The sequence below is a fragment of the Dendrobates tinctorius genome, unplaced genomic scaffold (assembly GCF_039654945.1).
Source record: "Dendrobates tinctorius isolate UK_male_01 unplaced genomic scaffold, ASM3965494v1 ptg000083l, whole genome shotgun sequence".
Classification (NCBI taxonomy): domain Eukaryota; kingdom Metazoa; phylum Chordata; class Amphibia; order Anura; family Dendrobatidae; genus Dendrobates; species Dendrobates tinctorius.
The window spans coordinates 686,424-711,953 of NW_027361751.1; the positions used below are offsets into that span (position 1 = coordinate 686,424).

General features: G+C 46.0%; 1 protein-coding gene across 1 annotated transcript in view; it reads left to right on the forward strand.

Annotated features, from left to right (window-relative positions):
• The first annotated feature begins 257 nt into the window (after positions 1-257).
• NAIP (NLR family apoptosis inhibitory protein) overlaps positions 258-25,530 on the forward strand; it is a 100,300-nt gene continuing 75,027 nt past the window's right edge. Inside the window, exons 1-4 of the mRNA XM_073584038.1 lie at positions 258-3,150; positions 10,997-11,101; positions 11,549-12,143; positions 13,251-13,350. Coding sequence (XP_073440139.1) covers positions 11,552-12,143; positions 13,251-13,350 — 692 coding nt within the window. The 5' untranslated portion in view covers positions 258-3,150; positions 10,997-11,101; positions 11,549-11,551. The remainder of the gene's footprint in view (positions 3,151-10,996; positions 11,102-11,548; positions 12,144-13,250; positions 13,351-25,530) is intronic.

A 25,530-nucleotide genomic window follows, 5' to 3' on the forward strand; every position in this document is an offset into this window, starting at 1 on the left:
TAGTGAGCTGCCACACAGGCAGATCTCACCAGCGACATAGCAGGGGTCGGGGGTCGTTACCTGTCAGACGAGGCGATCCTGATGTCCTCCCGCCCGCGTTCACGCGTCGCTCGTTGCCACAGCAGGAAGCCCAGCAGGAAGCTGATGACGAGAAACGGTCCAGGACGTTCTTGCGCAATCAGCGATAACCAGCGGGCGAGCGGTCGGAGGTAAGTATCAGACATAGCGATATCGCTAGCAATATCGCTATAACGTCACAAAAAACAGTGACGTTATGGCGATATTGCTAGCGATATCGCTTAGTGTGACAGGCCCTTAAGTAACAGAATGGTGAGTCATCACCCTGCATTTGATAACCTTATACTCCCACTAGCAGCAGTTACAAAGTTTGCTAACACTAGAAGTACATACAGAGTCAGTGCCTGTAATGTACATGTATGTGCTGGACTTTCAGCGGAGGCGGAGAAGATGATCACGTCAGTTGTAAGGTTACTTCCTTATCTTCTTGTACAGACAGGCACAGCAGTCAGTGGTAGGTTTATTCTTTTCTGCTTTCTACTTCAATATTTTTAAAGTTATATTTCATATAATCAAGTGCAGTGAAACCTCTGAGATGACTGCGCAAAATTGCATTGAATGATAGTCTTTGTTTTGTTGGAGAAGGGTGGAGGGATCGTCTTATTATTTTGGAAATACACATACAGGAGCCCTGGGCTGGATTTGCGGGTGGTATTTTGGATGTATGTCTCAGTTTAAAGTACAGTTAGAAATTAATATGTGCATATACACTTTATGTATTGCATACTAATCATCGGCAGCGCTGGCTTCTTGGCTTTTTTATTTGATATTGGTTTGTGATTGACCCACACTTTTTGCCGTGCGCGCTTGTGTAGGAGGAGGAGTCCCCGCTGTGTATCCGGGCCGGAACCAAGGGGGCTGTCACCAAGGTTCCTAGGGAGACTGTTTCCGGGGGACACAATTGGGGGACGGACTGCAGAGACTTCTAGAAAGGTTGGAGAAGGAGCTACTATAAAAGGGGCTGAGGACGCCAGCAGGAGAGGAGAAGCGAGGAAGCTAGAGGGCACCAGAGAGCGAGAGCCAGAACAAGGAGAGCAGAGCAGCGACGGGAGAGACTGAAGGGAGACTCACCGCTAGTAGAAGGAAGACGGCACCGAGCTAGCCAATGGAGAGACACCCCCGGCTCCGCCCGTGGGTGTAGCCTGTCCGCTGCCACCACTGCCCGACTCCACCCCGCGGTGCGGCCCAACCGCTACCGCCCGCGGCAGCCGACACCCAACTCCACCCCGCAGGTGCGGCCCGTCCGCTCCCACCCGCGACAGCCGCCGCCCGACTCCACCCATGCAGGTTCGGTGCATCCGCTCCCGCCCGCGGCAGCCGCCGCCCGACTCCAGCCCACAGTTGCGGCCTGTCTGTTGCCACCTGTGGCCCCCCGCAGCTAGGCTCCGGCCTACGCCGTCCGGACCCCGGGCAATGCGTCCCACCTCCGCCAGGAGGTGCGACGCTGAGGAACTCCAGGGGCCTAATGTGCCCCCACTTCGCTGGGGCGTAGGAACACCAGAAGTCTCTGCCAAATCCTCATCGGCTGGGCCGAGCGGCTGATATGCCGAAGCATCATCGACCATCGCTCTGCCGGAGATCAGAGAAGATAAGTGACACGTTGTAGTTAACATTCTGGACCCGTAGTCAGCCATACCGCGGCCCTATAATGACCGGTCTTTGCCAGGTTAGTCGTGTTTGTGTCACCAGTGTATTCTTGTTTTGATCCCTGCGAGGATAACTGCTGTTAGCTTGTTTCAAACACAAAGCACAGAATGAAAAATGTGCAAAAATACCTTGCAGTAAGACATATAATAGTAGTCAGCAAGTGCTGATAAAAAGATGACAACAAATACAGGGCATTTAGTTGATACGTTTTTTTGCAAAAAAATGTATGCTAAGCTGCTCCACCATGTCAAGGTAACCCTATTGAAGCAGTCCCGATCTAATATATTTAAAACCTGAACATGTGAACAGTGTCTAAAGGAGCAGGATCAAGACAGGCGCTTACCTGTATGGGCTCGTGGCGTGAGACAGCTCCTTTTGTGCATGTCACACGAGAGGGGTGGGGTCTCTCAAATCATGCAAAAGCACGGATAAAACTGGATTAAAAACATGTGAAATGCACAAATGTGAACAAGTCTGTAGGACAGTGTTCACACTACCCACCGATTGAAATCCAAACAAAGCACAGAATGAAAAATGTGCAAAAATACCTTGCAGTAAGACATAATAGTATTCAGCAAGTGCTGATAAAAAGATGACAACAAATACAGGGTATTTAGTCGATACATTTTTTTGCAAAAAAATGTATGCTAAGCTGCTCCACCATGTCAAGGTAACCCTATTGAAACAGTCCCTATCTAATATATTTAAAACCTGAACATGTGAACAGTGTCTAAATGAGCAGGCTCAAGACAGGTGCTTACCTGTATGGGCTCGTGGCGTGATACAGCTCCTTTTGTGCATGTCACACAAGAGAGGGGTGGGGTCTCTCAAATCATGCATAAGCACGAAAAAAACTGGATTAAAAACATGTGAAATGCACAAATGTGAACAAGTCTGTAGGACAATGTTCACACCACCCACTGAGTGAAACACAAACAAAGCACAGAATGAAAAATGTGCAAAAATACCTTGCAGTAAGACATATAATAGTAAGCAAGTGCTGATAAAAAGATGACAACAAATACAGGGTATTTAGTCGATACTTTTTTTGCAAAAAAAATGTATGCTAAGCTGTTAGCTTGTTTGGTAGCTCGAGATAGCCCCTATAGGCATCTATAATTATATAAAAGTTACATTTTAAAGTTCATCCCGTCTTGTCACTGCATCCCGCGTACCTGCGATTACTACACTTGGTTATGCACGCCATTTTATCTGTCTTTATTGTGATTTATCTAGGCTGTTGTACACACTTGCAGCAGCCCTCCCCTCCCCCATAGGCTCTACTTGATTATGCATCTGTGTCTGGGCCTGTTTTACCCTTCATCCATGGTTGCTGGTTTGGCAGTGTGAAGGTCAGATCTGAAATGTCCGGATGTCTTGCGCTTGACCTTCTGGCACCATGGGAGTGTTTCCAAAATGCTTCAGGTACGTTTGCACTTAATATAGTCTTGCTTTTAATACATTTAGGAGGCCGGAATGGCATAGCGTATATAAAAAAAACCATAGAGTAGGACTGCCCCATCTGAGAATGCCGTGACGTGGCAGGGTGGCTCAAAGAATTCATCAATTGTTTGCCAAATGTCTCAGTTTAAAGTTCAGTTAGAAATCAATATGTGCATATGCACTTTATGTATTGCATACTAACCATAGGCAGCGCTGGCTTCTTGGCTTTGGACAACAGTTCAGCATTTTTACTAAGCTGCATGTGCCAGAATTCTTGCTTAACTTTCACCAAAACAAAGTTGACATTTATATTTTAGACATTTTTCTCACCACATTTTACAGAGCACTTGGGTCGATCAGAATATGGATGGGAAAGAGTGTGGTCTAAATTCTGTTCAATGAAATTCCACCAAAATTGCGTGACAATTTTTTGTAACTTAGTGGACCATGGTAATCTAGTAATAGGTAGTGTAAACTTGGGTCATTTTCACTGACTAAAAGATAGGATATGTGCACACATTTAGTATTTGCAGATTTTTCTGTTGTAAACAGGGCTGGGGAGTCAGTAAGCCAAACCTCCAACTCTTCAATATCCCGGACTCCAACTCTACAGCACTGGTCACTACTGAGCATGTACATAAAGTGCAGCACAGATTCATCTCAGCTAAAAGCTGAGATCCTTAGATCAGGAGCAGAACAGATATTTATGGGACATTTTATAACTTTCCCAAATTATTATGAAAACATTTACAGCACATCCTGCATTGTACCACTGTACCCAATTTATGATATATTTTAGAAATCGGTCCATTTTATACCGACTCCATCTCTGACTCCACCAAAATGGGCTCCCGACTCCTCAGCCCTGGTTGTAAAAACAAGGGAGTTGGCAGGAAAAACACTGCGTAAAATATGCGCGGTTTTGCATGTCTTTTTCATGCATTTATTTTGCCATTTTTATGAATTGGTGAAAAATGCTGAAAGAATTGACTTGCCTCAGATTTGAAAAAAAATCTGAAGGTCCGAATCTGCAAAGCAAAAATAAGCAGCCTGTGTGTGAGATTTAAGAAATCTCATTCCCTTTCCTGGTACTGTAAAAACTGTGTGAACAAACCCTTACACAGGATTAGCAAATCAGCCCCATTGTTTCTTAAAGCGCCACTTTAAATGTAAGCTCTCTATCCCCAGTTATATACTCAACCTTTTTCAGCACTGCGGGATCGGTCCCACAGCGTAGCTTCTGATTGGTTGGAAGTCAGAAGCTACGTCGAAAGTTCTCAATGTAAGTCTGAGGCTATGTGCACATGTTGCAGATTTGTCTGCAGAATTTTCTGCACAGAATCTGCATCTTTTTGCAGAAAACGCAGGTAAAAATCCGCACAGATTTAATGCGTTTTTGATGCATACTTTCATGCGTTTATTTCATGCAGATTTGTATGCATTTTTATAAACTAAATAAAGATATGTTGTTTAACAAAAAAGAGTTGTGATGTCATTTCTTTGTCCAACCTCTTATTTTACATACTCCATTGAAGAATAATTTTACACACACACAGATAGATATATCGATAGATAGAAAAAAATCTGCGTCAGGTCGGGGTCACACTTGCGAGAAACTCGCACGAGTCTCACACTTCAATACCCGGCACTTGGACCGGAGCGTTCAGCTGCATAGAAATACATGCAGCCACACACTCCAGTCCTGAGTGCCGGCGGCAGTGCCGGGTATTGAGGTGCGAGAGTCGTGCGAGTTTCTCGCAAGTGTGACTCCGGCCTTAAACGCAATATCTGTTCTAATTTTTTTAAAAAAGGGGAAAAAATTGCATGGGCTCCCACGTAATTTTCCAATCCAGAGAGGGAAAGCCAGCGACTGAGGGCTAATGTTTATAGCCTGGGAAGGGGGTAATACCCTTGGAACTTCACAAGCTATTAATATCAGTCCGCAGCTGTCTGCATAGCCTTTACTGGCTTTTAAAATAGGGGGGCCCTCCAAAAAAATGACGTGTGGTACCCCTATAATTAATAGCCAGAAAAGGCTATGCAGACATCTGCGGGCTGATATTCATAGCCTAGGAAGGGACCATGGATATTGGCCCCCCCGGCTACAAACACCAGCCCACAGCCACCCCAGAAATGACAGCAATCCCGGTTAGTAATGGAGAGGTGTCAATAAGATGCCTATCCATTACTAATCCTATAGTAATGAAAGAGTTAAATAAAGATACACACAGCCAGAAAAACAATTTTAATATTCTTAATTTCACCATACTTACAACCACGTCTAATTCCCCAATGCTCTCGATCACCTGCAAAAAATAAAAAATAATAAACCTATTGTATACTCCCTGTTCCGACGTAGTCCAATTAATAGCGAGTGTCCCACAACGATCTTCCCTATAGAAGAGTGACATCCAGTGATGTCACTTCTCTACAGGGCCTCCCACGATGCACTGACAGGAGATAATGGCTCCTGCACTGCATCACTGAAGAGGTGATGCAGTTCATTCTGAACTCAGGTGACCTCTCCCGGCAGCAGCAGAGGGATACATCGCGGAGGATTACCTCCAACTGTCAGTTCATCGCGGGAGCCCCTGTAGAGCACGGACATCGCCCAATGTCAGTGATCTACATGGGAGATCGTCGTGGGACACTCGTTATTAACTGGACTACGGCAGAAAGGTATGTATAGGTTGGTTTATAATTTTTATTACAGGAGATCGAGGGCTTTGGGGACTAGGTGATAGGTGAGTATGTACTCTGTTATATGTTGTATGTACTGTCTGTAATGTATGTGTATTTGTATGTACTGTATGTTCTGTATGTGGTTTTGTTTGTTTTTTTTATTACTGAACACATGCATTGTCTGATGGGACTACTGTCCCATCATCGGCAATGCTATCACTGTGAGCATTCATAGCCGGATAGAAGCAGTAGTCCCATCAGACAATGGCTGCTTACACAGACACGCACACACACAGAAACACACACAGACCCACACACATATACACACAGGGACACGCACACACACACAGACCCTCAAACACACTTACACGCACATAGTCTCCGCTCACACACTTCCCTCCTCCCGATCTGCAGCGTTTCTAGACCAGACCACATATTACCACTAGTGATGAGCGAGTATGCTCGTTGCTCTGGTTTTCCCGAGCATGCTCGGGTGGTCGCCGAGTATTTGGAAGTGCTCGGAGATCTATTTTCTGTTGCCGCAGCTGCATGATTTGCGGCTACTTGACAGCCTGAATACATGTGGGAATTCCTTAACAAACAGGCAATTCCTACCTGTACTCAGGCTCTCAAGTAACCTCAAATCATGCAGCTGTAGCGACAGGAACTAAATCTCCGAGCATTTCCAAATACTCGGAGACCACCCGAGCATGCTTGGGAAAGCCCGAGCAGTGAGCATACTCGCTCATCACTAATTACCACCACATAGTGACCGAATACTTCAATACTGATCATTAATAAAAAAAATAATAATATTACCATAAGTGCCATTATACACAGGAGCTCTGTACATAGTATACAGTGTATAGTGTAAATGTACAGGTAATACAGTGATCACCAGTGACATTATACACAGGAGCTCTGTATATAGTGTCAGTGTACAGGTAATACAGGGATCACCAGTGACATTATACACAGGAGCTCTGTATATAGTGTCAGTGTACAGGTAATACAGGGATCACCAGTGACATTATACACAGGAGTCCTGTACATAGTATACAGTGTATAGTGTCAGTGTACACGTAACACGGTGTCGTCTCTAGTTGAAGTCTTTCGTCTTTGCTTTTCTCCTTCAACCAGCCCAGGCCCCATAACTTCTTCCAGCCAGGACACGTCTCCACATAAAATAACACACAGTTATCTAGAGCACCGCTACCAGAGCACATTCCCCAACTTTTACATTTCGCAGCTGAATACAGACGTGCAACCACCATTAATATATAATTGGTCATTATCCAAATAAAAATTGTAATGCAGTACTGTGCCCCTACTAACTATACATAGCCACTTTCCCCACTAAGTAAATATTTAAATTAATTAGCACCTGTACTCTTCCCCCAATTCATTACCAGTCACACTCTGTCATCTTCAACACCCCCACTCTGTACCTCCTGCCTCCCCTATTCATTATATTTACATGCAACCCTCTGCCCCAATTCATTATTTCATGTCCCACAATTGGGGGGAATCTAATCATCATCATCATTTACTCTCCCCCAACCCCAATTCATCATCATTTCTTGTCCTCTGCCCTCAATGCATCATTTGCTCTCCCCCATCCTCAATTCATTATAATTTGCTCTCCCCACCTTCAATTCATCATATGCTGTCCCCCACCCTCCATTCATCATTTGCTCTCCCCAACCTCAATTCTTTATTTGCTCTCCGCATTCCTAATGTGCCATTTGCTCCCCCCTCCACCAGTTCGTCATTTACTATCCCCCACTCTCAAATCAGCATTTGCTCCCCCACTTCATATTCCTCATTTCCTCTCCACCCACTCCCAATTTATCCTTTGCTCTCCCCAAATTCATCATTGGCTCTCCCCACCTCCACTTCCAATTCAGTGGCTTGACATAAGGAATGCGACACTATCATGTCCTGGATATGTCTGTGTGTGGTGGCTCTTGAAGCAATGACTCCAGGAGCAGTCCACTCCTTGTGAATCGCCCCCAAATTTTTGAATGGCCTTTTCTTAACAATCCTTTCAAGGCTGCGGTTATCCCGGTTGCTTGTGCACCTTTTTCTACTACACTTTTTCCTTCCACTTAACTTTCCATTAATATGCTTGGATACAGCACTCTAAGAACAGCCAGCTTCTTTAGCAATGACCTTTTGTGGCTTACCCTCCTTTCCATAGGTTTTTTTTTTTATCTATACTGAATCTAATGTATATCGCTATATGGAAAGAAAAATATACTATCTGACTAGTTGCTAGAGAAATGTATCGGTCTATTACGGTATATTGTGTGCTTTGTAAATAAAAATTTGATTTAACAAGTGTGTGATGTTACAATGATAGATTCCCATTAAGGCTCATTTCAGAAAATTTTTTCCTCATATGTGATAAAAGCAACAGCAATCAGACCCCCACCGATCCAGAAGTTATCAGCTATTCTGTGGACAGGTAATCGCTTTAGGTATTGGGAAAAACCTTTTATAAGACTATGTTTACATTAGTTTTTTTTTCTCAGCGGTTTTGTTATGCAAATTTTAAGCTGCGTTTTACTGTACCAGCAAAAGCCTATTATATTTCAGAAATTTCATACACACATTGCTTTTTTTTGTCATCAGTATTTTGTGGTTTGCATGTTTTTTTGCACAATAGAGCATGCCACTTTTTGTCACTTTTTTCACCCATTGAAAGTAATGGTTAGTGAAAAAACGCTGAAAATCTGCACCAAAAAAACGCAGGTATCAGGATTTGCAGCATTTTTTGTGCCAAACCTGATTAAATAGGAGATTTTTTTTTTGCACTAAACTTTTATCAGCATGCATAAAAGACAAATGTAGCATGCCAAAACCGAAAAGGAAAAAACACACAAAAAGCACCAAAATTGCATCAAAATATACCGTAGCTTCTTTCCTGCCAAGAGATCAGGTTTTGCTGCAGAAAAAAGCAGCAAAAACGCCTAGTGTGAACATAGCTTAAAACAAGAATTTAGTCTCTACATAATTGATTACTTTAGGGGCGGACATAACATTGATGCAGTCGCACAGGGGCTAAAGAGGCCACTACCACTTCCAAACCAGAAAGCAGCTTCTCTCATAGACAAACCTATTGGATTACAAAAGGCTCATATACTGTTCTTGCTCAGGGTACTTTATTTGGTGCCAGAACATGAAGCTGCTATGCTTCACATGAACAGGAAGAACAAGTTTATTGGCCCCATTCTCACCCTGTTATTAGTACGTCATCTGTTATTTACAGTGCCTTGTGAAAGTATTCGGCCCCCTGGAACTTTTCAACCTTTTCCCACATATCATGCTTCAAACATAAAGATACCAAATGTTAATTTTTTGTGAAGAATCAACAACAAGTGGGACACAATTGTGAAGTTGAACGAAATGTATTGGTTATTTTAAATTTTTGTGGAAATACAAAAACTGTAAAGTGGGGCGTGCAATATTATTCGGCCCCTTTACTTTCAGTGCAGCAAACTCACTCCAGAAGTTCATTGTGGATCTCTGAATGATCCGGTGTTGTCCTAAATGACTAATGATGATAAGTATAATCCACCTGTGTGTAATCAAGTCTCCGTATAAATGCACCTGCTCTGTGATAGTCTCAGGGTTCTGTTTGATGCACAGAGAGCATCATGAAGACCAAGGAATACAGCAGGCAGGTCCGTGATACTGTTGTGGAGAAGTTTAAAACCGGATTTGGACACAAAAAGATTTCCAAAACTTTAAACATCCCAAGGAGCACTGTGCAAGCGATCATATTGAAAAGAAAGGAGTATTATACCACTGCAAATCTACCAAGACCCGGCCGTCCCTCTAAACTTTCATCTCAAACAAGGAGAAGGCTGATCAGAGATGCAGCCAAGAGGCCCATGATCACTCTGGATGAACTGCAGAGATCTACAGCTGAGGTGGGATAGTCTGTCCATAGGACAACATTCAGTTGTACGCTGCACAAATCTGGCCTTTATGAAAGAGTGGCAAGAAGTAAGCCATTTCTCAAAGATAGCCATAAAAAGTGTCGTTAATATTTTGCAACAAGCCACCTGGGAGACACACCAAACATGTGGAAGTAGGTACTCTGGTCAGATGAAACCAAAATCTAACTTTTTGGCAACAATGCCAAACAATATGTTTGGCGTAAAGGCAACACAGCTCATCACCCTGAACACACCATCCCCACTGTCAAACGTGGTGGCAGCATCATGGTTTAGGCCTGCTTTTCTTCAGCAGGGACAGGGAAGCTGGTTAAAATTGATAGAAAGATGGATGGAGCCAAATACAGGACCATTCTTGAAGAAAACCTGTTGGAGTCTGCAAAAGACCTGAGTCTGGGACGGAGATTTGCCTTCCAACAAGACAATGATCCCAAACATAAAGCAAAACCTACAATGGAATGGTTCACAAATAAACATATCCAGGTGTTAGAATGGCCAAGTCAAAGTCCAGACCTGAATCCAATCGAGAATCTGAGGAAAGAGCTGAAAACTGCTGTTCACAAACGATCTCCATCCAACCTCACAGAGCTCGAGCTGTTTGCCAAGGAAGAATGGACAAGAATTTCAGTGTCTCGATGTACAAAACCGATAGACACATACCCCAAGCGACTTGCAGCTGTAATCGCAGCAAAAGGTGGCGCAACCAAGTATTAAGTTAAATGGGCCGAATAATATTGCACGCCCCACTTTTCAGTTTTTGTATTTCCACAAAAATTTTAAATAACCAATAAATTTCGTTCAACTTCACAATTGTGTCCCGCTTGTTGATTCTTCACCAAAAATTAACATTTGGTATCTTTATATTTGAATTATGATAAGTGGGAAAAGGTTGAAAAGTTCCAGGGAGCCGAATACTTTCGCAAGGCACTGTAGCTCCTGCCTGAGTGACCCACCAATCAGAGACTCATTCTCAAGAATAATCACCAGAAAGCAGTCACTTTACCTTTTATCTGCTACTGCCTGCAGCGCACTTCTGCTGCTCCTCTCTGGCTCCCCTCCTATGGAAGGAAAATTCACACTACACACAGTGAGGGAGTAATTTAGTCACTATGTTGCAGTCACAAAACATTTTTTACTGTGTTTTGTCTCTGACTTTGGTTCCCTCTCCCTTCCACCCTCAATAGTGACATGTTGTAAACAGAAGCTTTACCACTGAGGTCAGTGAACGACATATGGGACCAGCGTGGACCACCAAAACACTGGTGCTCGAGCTGCGAGGGCTTTAACTGGTAAGAAATTATTTTTATTTTATTCCAACTGTCTTAAAGTAATGCACAACCACTTTATTGCAAGTTGATAATCAAAGTAGCCTTTAGAACTCTTTTTCGGTGGCTGATACAAACTATAACAGTAATATGGGTTTTGGTGAGTTGGAATAACATAGTAACATAGTTTTGAAGGCTGAAGGAAGACCTTATGTCCATCTAGTTCAGCCTATTTTTAGTGCAGCTGTTCTGCATTGTTGATCCTGGGGAAGGCAAAAAACCCACAGAGTAGAAGCCAATTTTCTCCATAGGGAAAAAAATTCCTTCCCCTAAGCTGGGTCAACCATCTACCTATAATATTATGGTATTCGTAACCTTCTATACTGTTACTCACAAGAAAAGCATCCATTCCTTTCTTAAATTCATTCAATGAGTTGGAATGACTATTTTAAGACTGTACTTTTCACATAGGCAATGGCATCTGCAAACCCAAATGAGGATGAGAAGAATAACGAGGATCTTATTAATTTCAAAGAGCTTGATATAAAGATCTTGGAAAATGCATTTGCAAAGTTTTCGGACTTGGATATTAATGTTCCTAAGTATGTTGCTGACGGCAATGCTAAACATGCAGCCATACGTCGACGTCTGGGAACTGGTTACAATGAGAAGATGAGATGGGAAGCCAAGCGACTGAGATCTTTTCTTCTAGATGATAAATTGTTGTCTTGGGCAGCTATGGAGATGGCCGATGCTGGGATGTATTTTACGGGTGTCGATAGTAGCATGCAGTGCTTCTGTTGTGGAATTGTTCTGTTTTGCGCCAGTTTGAAATATTCTCCCCATGAACAACATTTACATTTCAACCCCTCTTGTGGATTTATTCAAGGGAAAGATGTGGGAAACGTTTCTAAGTATGAGGTTCGGGTCCAAACTTTAGAGACTGGTCAAGAATCTCCAGAAGCATACCAAGAAGAGGAGGTCAGATTAAGCTCTTTTACTAATTGGCCATTTTATGCAAGGATTCAGCCTGTACAACTTGCAAGTGCAGGATTTTACTTTACTGGTAAGCATCTAAATATGTAAGTTATAGGATTGGTATCTGGAAGTATGATATACTATGCATACCATGGCAACCTGTTTCTGTAGCTGGTCTCCTCATACCGTATGATACTTCAGATACTTCATCAGCATGAACCTTTTAATCTCTTAATGATTTTCGACTTGCGTATATTTCTGTCGCAAGTTGGGTACACAAGTATGGAGTGGGCTCATGAGTTGAGCCCCCTCTATAAACTGCTAGTGTCAACACCTGCCTCTAACCGCAACGATCAGATGTAGCCTTATGAAGACCCTTTTTGCTGTAGCCTCTTAGTACACCTATGACGCAGTCGCAGCCAGAAGAACATTATTCTACATTTCTGAGGCATTGCATTATATAGACTAAGAGATCAAGTGATTCCAGTTTCAAGTCTGTAAAAGTCCGATCTATAAAAATATAAAATTAATTAAACCGAAGTAAAAGGCATGAAGAAAAAAAGAGACAAAATCCTGTTTTTCAGTGAGTCACCTCCCTCCAAAAATACAATAAAATGTGATGTCCTATGCACCCAAAAATGGTACCAATAGAAAAAAACCTACATCTTGCCACGTAAAAAAATTACAGCTTGCCATGCAAAAAAACTATAGCTTGCCACGCGAAAAAAAAAAAAAAAAAATTAGCTATTAGACAGCTTGATCGACACAGGTTAACCTGATTCGGGCTTCAGAATATGGTAATCTTTACTGCACAATAAATGCCGTAAAAATGAAAACCCTCAAAAAATAAGGATGGAATTGCAGTTTTTTCATAGTTTCACCACACTTTTTTTTTTTACATTTTTTTAATGCACCATATGGTAAAGTGAATGGTGTCAATCAACGCTACAAGCCGTCATAGGGTTATGCCGATGGAATAAAAATAGTTGCGTCTATTGGAAGAGGGGGGAACAAAAATGAAAGTGCGAAAACTAAAAATGGCCGGGCCCTGAAGGGGTTAAATTTAAGAAGAAATATGTATCATCAGTTTTACATAGTTGTTATAAAGAGAATAAAAACATGTAAGAGTGATGTTACCTTACCTTTTGAGTTTTTCTCCAAGTAAATGAATCTGTTTTTGTTTCTCTCCTTTCAGGTAGAAGAGATATTGTCCGGTGCTTCTCTTGTGCTGGCTGCCTAGGACACTGGGAAGAAAATGATGATCCCTGGAAAGAACATGCCAAGTGGTTCCCTGAGTGAGTCACAGTACCCACGACATGTAGAGAAATCTATAGTTATATTTGGTGTACGTTTGGCTAATGGATACGTAATCTATATTCAGCCTTCATATGTCCAGATCTTGATCAGCTACTGTATGTGTTGGTGAAGCCTGCCCTTCATTACAAGCGCTCCTTGAAGGAAAAAAGATACCACCAATTATAACTTATCGTTACATAGATGAGACATGTGCAGTGAATATGCTGGCAGATTTTGCTATGGTATACCGTATATCAAATAACTGTTACTGTCGCCGCCCGTTCCTCCGCTGATGCTCCGGCGTCCCATTGCTCTGCTGGTGGCTGGTCTCGCCACGCTTCCCCTGCTCTTCCGGGCTCGCGGTCGGCGGTGAGATCTCGGCACCCGCGCGTGCCCCCGGGTCAGCATAGGATGCAGCCGCACGCTTCACTGGCTTCTTGTGGATCAGACGTGCCCTGACCCAGAAGTCCCAGCATCCAGCCTATGGGGTTAAGGACTGGGTATATCAGGCTACCTCTTCTTGGAGGATGCGCCTGATTATTGCATGGCTTCCCTGCTAGTAACTTGGGCCACAGTTTGCTACCTGTTCGATGAGCTGCTTCTGCCCTATCTTTACCCTGTTTGCTCTTGTTCTGTCCACAGAGCCTGACTCCTTTGCCTGCATCCGTCGCCGTGTGACTCCCTGGTGGTCCTCGTGCTCTGCTCCTCTCCTTTTGGACCACGTCCTGAGTCCTTAAAGTCCTCTTCCTCTTCACATCCAGTACCCCTAGTCCACCAACATTTCCCTGTCTACTCTAGGACCCCCATTCTGCTACCCCGCCATACCCTGTACGTCCTACGAGCCACCCCTCTTAGTATCGGCTGCCATGGTGCTAGACACCCCTGGGCTTGCCCCTGATGGTCCCTGTATAGGGGTCGGTCCCACTAGGTCCAGCTCACTCAGGGGAGGGTCGGTTCCACGGTCCAGAGGGTGCATTCTAGGTAGCTTGCCTCCTTGAGGCATGACAGAATAATCAGGCCATGGACCCCGCCGGTACTTTTTCGCTCAAAAGGCGTTGGCATACCTGGGTGAAAATCAAAACCGCATTATGTCCTTCATACAAACCCTGGAGTCTCGATTGACTTTGCTGCAGGTCTCTGATCCAGTAAACGTGACACAACTCGCTGGCCTCCAGCAAGAACTCTCTCAGCAGCGTGACACGCAATCTCGCATGCTGAGTTATATGGCCTCGGTGAATGACCGTCTCTATAATCTTCAGTCCGCAGCCTCTGCCCCTGCTCAGGTTATATCTCGTGATCCAAAATCTGTACTCATACCGCACCCTCCACCTCGCCTGGGAAAGCCGCCTAGGTATAATGGCAATCCCAAACTCTGCAGTGGCTTCTTAAACCAGTGCCGCCTCCATTTTGAACTGCTTCCCCAACGTTACCCCACAGACCAAACTAAAGTGGCTTTTGTTGTCTCTCACTTAGAGGGGGAGGATTGGACTGGGTAAACCCACTCTGGGAGTGTGATGACCCCATTGTGTCTCAGTTGCCAACCTTCCTGGAGACCTTTTGTAGGGTGTTTGATGAACCTAGTTGGCTGGCATCCGCTACTGAGTTCCTCTTCAATCTCCAGCAAGAGTCTCTTATGGTTGGTTAATACACTATCTGGTTTCGCACCTTGTCCTCCGAGTTGGGATGGAATAACAAGGTGCTGGTCGGAGCCTTCAGGTGTGGGTTGTCGAGCAGAATCAAAGATGAGCTCGCAGGCCGGGATACCCCCACCTCCCTAGAGGACCTAATCTCTTTAGCCACACGTATTGATTTGTGTTTCCAGGAACGCTCTCGCGAGTCAGTTTGGGAGAGGAGATTCGTCCGGTCAGCTTCCTCCAGTCATGGGCCACTTACCTCGCGACCCCTTGCATCCAGCCCTGCTACTGCACCTGAACCGATGCATGTGGATCGACTCAAAATGGCGAAACAGTGCTGGAGGGAGAGACTTGCACAAGGCTTGTGTTTTTACTGCAGAAGTGCATCTCATTTGCTACGCTCCTATCCTGAGAGGCCAGGAAACTCCTCAAACTAGGACAGGTAAGAGAGGCCTCCCTAGGTGTGCGTGATTCCTCTCTGCCCCTAACCTTATCTATCCAGGCTTATGTGGATTCAGGCACGGCATGAAACTTCATTATGCTTAAGGAAGTTAGGAGATTCCGGTTATAACGCTGGAGAGACCACGTCAGATTGCATCGGTAGATGGCAGGCCTTTGCAACAGACCATTACCATGGTTACCAAAGAGGTGGAGTTGCGGGTTGGAGCTGTTCGAAAGTAGATAGCCTTGTATGTTCTGCCTAATCTCTCTCACGTGCTCCTCGGTCTGCCTTGGCTTAGGGCACATCAGCCTACTCTCGATTGGCGCTCGGGTGATGTCTTACGATGGGGACAGTTCTGCCAGGATTGGTGTCTGCTGTCTGTTCATCCAGTTAATGCTTCACAGTCCTCTTCTGCTCCAGCCGAGCTACCTTCGGCCTATTGGACGTTCGCGGATGTTTTTAACAAGAAGGAGGCTGAGAATCTTCCTCCGCATCTGCCATATGACTGCCCGATTGAACTTATTCCGGGTTCCACTTCCCCTTGGAGTATGATCTATCTGTTGTCCTCTGCTGAGACCCAGGCCATGTCTCAATACATCCAGGAGAACCTGGCCAAGGGGTTTATTTGGAAATCTGCCTCCCCTGCTGGCGCGGGATGTTTCTTTGTCAAAAAGAAGGATGGCTCTCTTAGTCCCTGCAAAGACTACAGAGGTCTGAACGACATCACGGTCAAGAATAAGTACCCTCTACCACTTATCACGGAGCTCTTTGATCCTTTGAGGGAGGTCCCGGATCTTCACTAAATTCGACCTTCGTGGTGCTTACAACCTGATTTGCATTCGCTCCGGAGATGAGTGGAAGACCACCTTCAACATATGGGACGGAGATTATGAATATTTAGTTATGCCTTTCAGCCTCTGCAATGCCCCCGCAGTATTTCAGAAATTTAACGATATATTTTAGGATCTCTTATATTCCTGTGTCTTGGCGTACCTGGATGATATCCTTGTCTTTTCTTAAGATTTACCGACCCACAGGAAAAATGTTTGCCAAGTCTTGCAGCGTCTGAGGAAAAATCATCTATATGCCAAGTTCGAGAAGTGTATTTTCGAACAGACCTTCTTACCCTTTCTGGGGTATATTATCTCTGACTGGCTTGAAGATGGATACTGAGTAGGTGTCCACCATCCTCAATTGGCCGAGACCACTCGGTGTAAGAGCCATCCAACGGTTCCTTGGTTTTGCCAACTATTATAGGCAGTTCATTCCTCATTTCTCCTCCTTAACCAAGCCTATCTTGTCTCTTATTCGAAAAGGGGCTAGTCCTAATGCATGAACTCCAGAGGCCGAGAACGCTTTTCTAACCCTGAAGCAAGCTTCGCGGCAGCTTCTGTGCTTCATCGTCCGGAGGCTAGCAGACCATTCATTTTTGAGGTGGAAGCTTCTTACACAGAAGTCAGTGCTGTGCTTTCCCACAGGTCCTCTGCTGGTCGGTTAGTCACCTGTAGCTTTTTCTCCAAGGCGTTTACGAGGATGACAAGGTCATGAAACTTGACAACTAAGGCTGTGTTCACACACAGCATTTTTTTAGCGTTTTTTACCGCAGTTTTCACTATAAAACTGCTATAAAACCGCTAAAATAAGCTTCCCAGTCATTTCTATGCATTTTGCACTTTTTGTGCACATTGATGCGTTTTTTACCGCGAAAAAAACGCACCGCGGTAAAAACAGCAGCATGCTAATTAATTTTGCGGATTTTTCCGCGGTTTTGGCTTCTTCCATGCGGTTTGAAACCGCTGCAGAAAAAAACGCATCAAAACTGCGCAAAAACCGCCGCGGAAAAATAGGTGCGGTTTCTGGGAAGGGATTCAGGTTTTTGAGCAGAAATTTTCTGCACTCCCACAAATAAGGGACGTGTCCGCCACCAGCTACGGACACTAGGGAGGTATCCCAATGATGGTGTATGTCTGTCTTGTGCACGCCGCCTACAGCAAATTAAATTGGGGTTGACAATTTTTTTGTTTATTGTAAGATTATTTCAAAGGCTTTTTTTTTTTTTTTTTTTTATTTACATCAGAATGCAATTATTCTATTGGAGACTGTGTACTATTGGCCATAAAATTGGCTCTGGAGGAGTGGCGATATCTACTCAAAGGAGCCGTACATCCATTTATAATTTTCACCGATCATAAGAATCTGGCTTATATCCGATCTGCACAAAGGCTCAACCCCCGGCAGGCCAGGTGGTCTCTGTTCTTCACCCATTTTGACTTTGAACTTCACTGTCGGCCAGGCGACAAGAATGTCAGGTCGGATGCGTGGTCTAGATCTTTCCAGTCTTCCGATATGGAGGAACCGTCACACATCATTGACCCCTCCAAGATCATCACTGTGGCTCCCGTAAGTCTAGTTACTCCTCCGGCGGGAAAAACATTTGTTGCAGAGGCCAACAGGAGTAGGCTGTTATTTTGGGGACACTCATCTAAATTGGCCGGTCATGCCGGGATAAAGAAGACGCTTCTGCTCCTCACGCTAATTACTATTGGTGGCCTACTCTGCGTCAAGACATCAAAGATTTTGTCACCTCGTGCCCATCCTGCACCAGGAACAAGATCTCTAGACGATTACCCTCTGGGCCTTTGTGTCCCCTCCCTATTCCATCAGCTCTCTGGCAACATATTGCGATGGACTTTATTACCGACCTACCGTGTTCCTCCGGCTGTACTGTCATTCTAGTGGTCGTGGACCGTTTCTCTAAAATGGCTCACTTTGTTCCTTTACCTGGCTTGCCTTCTCCTCCTGGTTTGGTGAAGATTTTCATTAGTCACATCTTCAGACTCCATGGATTCCCCCAGCACATCGTGTCCGATAGGGGGGTCCAATTCACTTCCCGCTTCTGGAGAGCTCTCTGCAAGCTTATGAATGTGACCTTGGATTTCTCCTCGGCTTATCAACCTCAGACCAACGGTCAAATGGAGCGAGCCAATCAGGTCTTGGCTTCCTATCTTCGGCATTTTTCTAGCGCTCATCAAGACGATTGGGTCAGTTTGCTTCCCTGGGCAGAATTTGCTTACAATAATCACTCCAGCGAGTCTTCTACCAAGTCCCCCTTCATTGTCTCTGGGCAACCTCCAGGTATACCTTTTCCTGTCTCTTTGGTTTCAGGGGTACCTGCTGCCGACTCTCTGTCCATAGAATTCTCTAAGATCTGGGAAGACTTCTCTAAGATCTGGGGAGCGCTTGTAAAAGCTTGTGGTAGGATGAAAAGGCATGCAGACGAGGCGCCTGGACTCTCCTCCTTGCACTCCTGGTGATAAAGTTTGGCTCTCTTCCAAATACATCAGACTAAAGATTCCATCCTCCAAGCTGTGCCCACATTACATTGGTCCCTTCAAGATCCTTGAGCGAATCAACGACGTTGCCTACAAGTTGAAGTAGCCTGCCTCGCTCCGTATCCCCAATATCTTTCATGTGGCTCTTCTTAGACTTGTGGTTCTTAATCACTTTCATTCATCATCCGGTACTACTCCTCAACCCGTTAGCACCGGGGACATCTTTGAGATAAAATATGTGTTAGCCATGAAGAAGGTCAGAGGGAAAACTTTCTCCTTAATTGACTGGAAGGGTTTCGGACCTGAGGAGAGATCTTGGGAGCCGCGTGAGAACATCAATGCACCCTGTTTTCCTGAGAGATTTCTTTCTGGCCTTAGAAAGAGGGGACTTCAGGGAGGAGCTACTGTTACCACCGCTGCCCGGTCCGCCGCTGCTGCTGCGGCGTCCAGACGCGCTGCTGATGGCTGGTCTCGCCGTGCTTCCCCTGCACCCACGCGTGCCCCTGGGTCAGCATAGGACGCGGCCGTGTGCGTCACTGGCTTCTTGTGGATCCAACGTGCCCTGACCTGGAAGTCCCATCCAGCCTATGGGGTTAAGGACTGGGTATATCAGGCTGCCTCTTCTTGGAGGAGGCACCTGTTTATTGCATGGCTTCCCTGCTAGTAACTTGGGTCCCGTTTTACTACCTGTGCGCTGAGCTGCTTCTGCGCTATCTTTACCCTGTTTGCTCTTGTTCTGTCCATGGAGCCTGACTCCATTGCCTGCCTCTATCACCGGTCACCATGTGACTCCCTGGTGGTCCTCGTACTCTGCTCCTCTCCTTTTAGACCACGTCCTGAGTCCTTAAAGTCCTCTTCCTTTTCACCTCTAGTACCCCTAGTCCAACCAACGTTTCCCTGTCGCCTCAAGAACCCCTATTCTGCTACCCCATCATACTCTTGACTTCCTACGAGCCGCCCCTCTCTGTATTGGCTGCCGTGGTGCTTGAGACCCCTGGGCTTGCCCCTGATGGTCCCTGTATAGGGGTCGGTCCCACTAGATCCAGCACGCTCAGGAGAGGGTCGGTTCCACGTTCCAGAGGGTCCACTCTAGGTAGCTTGCCTCCTTGAGGCGTGACAAATATCCACCAACATGGTATGATCATAGCCTAAAACAAGAAAATATGATTTCCATTCTTCTGTGTAGCATCAATTTAGCATTAATTCTTAGTAGTTAATAGAAATGGGCAGACCCCCTGTATGTTCGAGTCCAGCTGAACAGTAAAAAAAAAAGTTTGAATACAGGTACCAGAACAGTACCTGGACCTCATTCACTTGAATGGGGGGGGTCCGAACATCCAGTGTTTGCCACTCTGTTATATGCATGACAGCGCGGCAAACGCCACTTCTGATCGGCAATAAAATCATTACCGCCGTTCAGACAGCTGCGGTTCCCACGCTGTCAAATGACAGCTTGAGCCTGCAGCTGTGATTGGAAGTAAAAAGTGTACCTCTGGTCACTGGTGTCTGCTGATGAGACTACTGCTCTCATCAGCCAACACCAGTGATCGGAGGTAAACTTTTTACTTTCAATCACAGCTTCAAGCTCATGCTGTCATTTGACAGCGTCAGAACCGCGGCTGTCTGACCAGTGGTAATGATTTTATATGGACATGACAGCGCAAGAAACACCTGATGCTCGGGGGAGCTAAACTCAAACAGTAACGCGGACTTCCTGGTGAAGTCAGTGTTCGGTGTCCATGTGTAGGAGGAAGGGCCCCCGGCCGAGTGTCTGGGCCGGAACCAAGGGGACCGTCATCTAGGTTCCTAAGGGGTCTGTTTCTGGGGAGCCAAGTTAGGAGATGGATTGCTGAGACTGACAGGACAGTTGGAGGAGGATCCTATATAAAAGGGGCGGAGGACGCCAGTCAGAGTGAGTCAGCAGAACGGGAGAGAAGGAGCAGGAGGCCGTGGAAGCATCAGGGAGCCAGAACCACTAGCAGTAACCAGAGAGGAGGACAGCGACAGGAGGGAGACTCACGGTGGACTGCGGGGAGACGGTGCCGAGCCGACCGACAGAAGACCACCGCTTCACTCCAGCCTGCTTCACTCAAGCCAGCTCGTGGCTGTGGCCTGCCCGCAGCCACCCGTGGCCGTTGCTGCCTCACTCCAGCTTGCGGCTGCGGCCTGCCCACAGCCACACGTGGCCGTTGCCACCTCACTCCAGCCCACGGCTGCGGCCTGACCGCCGCTTCCCGCAGCCGCTACTGCTCCACTCCCGACCGCGACTTGTCCATTGCTGCCCGCAGCCGTCACCGCCCCGCTCCCGTCCATGGCAAGGGCTAGGCCATCGCCTGCTGCGGATTCCCTAGTGCAGCTGCTGGCTGCGCCGGTGGCCTACCAACCGCCACTCAGCACCGCCCCTGCCCGCCCCTGTTCGGGGGCTGCAGCCTCGACTCTCCCACTCCCGGGCAGTATTCCGCTGCCCCTGTTGGGGGACACTCCGCCAAAGAACTCTTCTAGGGCCTGTTTGTCCCCTGCTTCGCCTGGGCGTCGGAAAGCCCGAAGACTACGCCAGATCCTCAGCAGCTGGGCCCAGCGGCTGCGACGCCGAATCACCTTCGTCCAGGACGCCGAGGGACGTCCAGACAGATAAGTGACACAATATAACTAAGGACCCGTAGTCAGCCATACCGCGGCCCTATAGTGACCAGCCTTTGCCGAAGTAGTCGACTTCTCATAATCAGTGTTTGCTTGTACTGGGTCCCTGCGAGGACAATTTCTGTTATTTTGTTTGGTTGCTTAGGATAGCCCTACCGGCATCAATCCATAAAAGTTTCTACCTAAAGTTCAATCCGTCTCGCGTCTCGTCACTGCATCCCGCATACCTGCTATGACCACACATGAACAAACAGTAGGTGTTCAATACGGGCGCCGAACTTTTCTGTTCAGGTTCGCCTATCTCTAATTGCTAAATATTTTTTTCATTATCTAGCGTGAGTCTTTTCTTTACAGGTGTTTTCCATTTATGGTCCATTTCTGGTTTTGACTTCACAAACTGTGCTAAAGGGAACTGTAAGGTGATTCTAGCTGCCTAAATCACAAGCAACAGGAACCGCAGCTTGGCCGCATAATTGCAGTCTGATCTATTATTCTATGAAAAGCTCCGGCGTTTTGGAAACAATATACTTTGTAAATCTGGCCAGGGCTCATAGCTGGAGATCAGACTAGTTTGTCAGGCTCTTCCCAGCGTGGCTTCAACTGACTGACAGATCTCTCCCTATGCACACAGAGAGGCCTGTCGATCAACAGCAGCGGCACTGGGAGAAGCCAGCTGGGGTAAGCTGTGGACTAGTGTGGTCTCCAGCTATGGTCCCCAGTATATTTTCTCTGAAATGCCGGAGCATCATTATTTAGCCATGCTGGGGTCAATGCTTCCCGCGATTTTGGCAGCATGAATCTCCTGACAGTTCCTCCTGAACATAGATACCCAACCTAGACAAGTAGGCAATCTCCCATGTGCAGTGATTTTTATATTGGCAGAACGATCTTCACTATTGGCACATTTCCTATGTAATCAGATGTGCTGGCAAAAACCATGGTATGCTATGCACACAAAACAATCATATTAACATATGTTCTGTACCCTTCACTATTTTGTTATCCTGTGCAAATGACTTATCCTTCGGCTTGTATATAAGCCCTTTTAAACTACTTATTAGGGATTATTATAGGACTTCGGGTGTGTGTTTTACTTAAAGCACAACTTGAATGTTGTTTTTATTCTAGAGCTGGTGTGGTGCTTCTAATTTAAGGTCCCTGTCCCTAGACTTATACTCACCAGCCACCATCTTCACCTATCACAGCCATTCGCTTTGTACTCCAGCAGTTTGGGGTCTGCTGTATCCCTAGTGTTTGCTGGGCTGCCATTTAATACAGCAGTTATCTGCCCATCGTCCACCCCCCTTGTGTCAGCTCCTGTTCTGTTTTCAGTTCTGAATATTCACCATTCCCCCCTCCAACTTCTGTACCGTCCCTGCTTCCAGCATTGGCAGAGCAGGTATGCTAATCATGGATCTCACTTTCCCCCAATCCATGTGCTTATTCCAAGGCTCTGTTGTCTTTATATGCAAGACTGCGATGACCTAAGGGCTAACCCCACTGGCACGCTTCCCCCAACCCCACCAACCATAACGAAACAGACTCGAATACCAAATGATGGGTGAAGGTCTGTCACAACTTTTATTAAATGCTTTTATTTTTTTAACAACCATTTGAATGGCACTTAACTTTATTAAAACGCACTCGCCACCTAATGCCCTGCTGCATATTCACAGGCAAGTCAGCCAGTGAGCCGTAACCTTGTGCCTTTCACCACTGTGACTTGAATTCTACGAAAGAAGAAACATAATGAACATTAGTGAATATACATAACAAAAGGGGAGGTAGTATGGGACAAGCACCTCCAGGACCCTAAATATCCGGGGGAAGAGAGAGGGCTGGTTGTGCACGTGTATTTTATACCCACAGGAAGGGGCTGTGCTATTCCCTTCCTGATCCTATTGGCCCCATACCCATGAAAATCCCATCCCCACTACTCAAAATGGGTGGGCAAGCAGAAGCACGCAACAACCATGGGGGGAAAAAGGGGAGTAGGCGGCACCTAAGGGCTAACCCCACTGGCGCACTTCCCCCAACCCCACCAACTGTAAGAAAACAGACTCGAATACCAAATGATGGGTGAAGGTCGGTCACAGCTTTTATTAAATGCTTTTATTTTTTTAACAACCATTTGAATCGCACTTAACTTTATTAAAACGCGCTCGCCGCCTAATGCCCTGCTGCATATTCACAGGCAAGTCAGCCAGCGAGCCGTAACCTTGTGCCTTTCATTCTTTCACCGCCACGGTGGATCCTGTTCTCAAACAGGACTCCGACCCCCACCCATCAATAGCAATGCTTGCTCCGCCCCATCTTGAAGCCCAGATAAGAAGATATCGAGCTTGATATCATTCAAATGCACCCCATCTGGCCGTAATAGGGCCGCGTTATCGCCCTACAATTGCCTGTGTCTGATGACCGCTCCAAATCTCTCACGCACGAACTTCGAAATGCGAGCGTTGATTGTCCTCCTAGTGTGTTCGACGGCCATCCCATCTCTGGCTCCTTGCCACACTGCCCTCAGAACAATTTCGGACCAGACCAAGCCCAGTTCCGGAAAAAAACTATGAAAACTTTCAATATTCGCCCGCATCATGGTTATGAGCTCCGCCACCTTGTACCAACACAGGTCATTTCCCCCCGCATGTAAGACCAATATTACCGGCCCCCTGGCTCCTCTTGCGATGGTCACCACTTCCGGTAAGACTTGCGGCCATTGTAAGCCCCTGATGCCCCGCCACATAAAGGTCACTTCACGAAATCCCAGATGCCTCCCACCTGGGCGACACTCGACCCGTTGCGCTGCCCAAAACATATACGAATGTCCAAGCAACCAGACAGTAGGTCTAACAGCATCTGTGGGTAAAATAAAGAGTTAGTATAACAAATCCGGCCGAATATATCTAGTAAAGCACGCTGAATGCCACCTCCCTATCCTCTGTACTTCAGCATCAGGCAAACCTGCCTTAGCAGCCTCGGTGGCAGCCCCAATGCGGAATGAATGCGTACCATAGTCACAAGCCGAAACTCCCACACCCAATAAGCATTTATTAAATACGGTCTGAAATTGGTACCTAGTTAAAGGCGAAAAATCTGCATGAGTTAAGAAAAAACTGCCCCCTTGCCTAATAGCCACATATGCAGTAAGTAACGTGACCGGACACATCGGGGAGTTTGAAGCATGTAACAACACCCACGTACCCCAACCCAATGGATCAGTTTTCGATCTTCGAATCCCAACACGATCCGCTGTTTCAAGGAAAACCACATCCTCAAGAAATAAACCACACCCCAAGCTAAATTTCGACCGCGGGACCAACTCACTAATTCTTAAAGCCCCAAAAAATGCTAACTCAAAAGCTGCGGATATGAGGGCCGATTCAAAAGAAGAACTGCACACATTTTTCTTAAAGGCTATGATTCGCCCAAGTATAACTAGAGAAATGGGGCACCTGCATTCATTCCTAGGCTGAACCCTCCTCCAACCTTTCATGGCCTGACTAATAATAAAGGATTTAGTAACATCTGCCCAACCTAACAGCTGAAAATGAAAAGCCAAACCCGACAAACGCTGCTGTCCCAATGTACCCGACAAACCCTTATTGTTCAGCTGGCATAGATATTCCATCGTGACTTGTAATCGTGAATGCTCGCAAACCTCAACCGGTCTGCGACCCACCAAAATACACCATTCTTCCCAAGCCTTACCGTAAGCTTGCCAAGTTGATGGGGACGCTGAAGAACGGACGAGTGACATCAGCTGCTCGCGACCACATCCCACAGAAGCGGCGGGCAAAGGAACCCCACTGGGGGGACATTGGGAAAAATATCTGCGAAAACCTGCAAATCAGAATAGATGAAGGAATTAACCCCTTAAGCCCCAAGGGTGGTTTGCACGTTAATGACCAGGCCAATTTTTACAATTCTGACCACTGTCCCTTTGTGAGGTAATAACGCCGGAACGCTTCCATGGATACCGGGGATTCTGACTTTGTTTTCTCGTGACATATTGTACTTCATGTTAGTGGTAAAATTTCATTCAAATAACATGCGTTTATTTGTGAAAAAAATGGAAATTTGGCGAAAATTTTGAAAATTTTGCAATTTTCCAACTTTGAATTTTTATGCCCT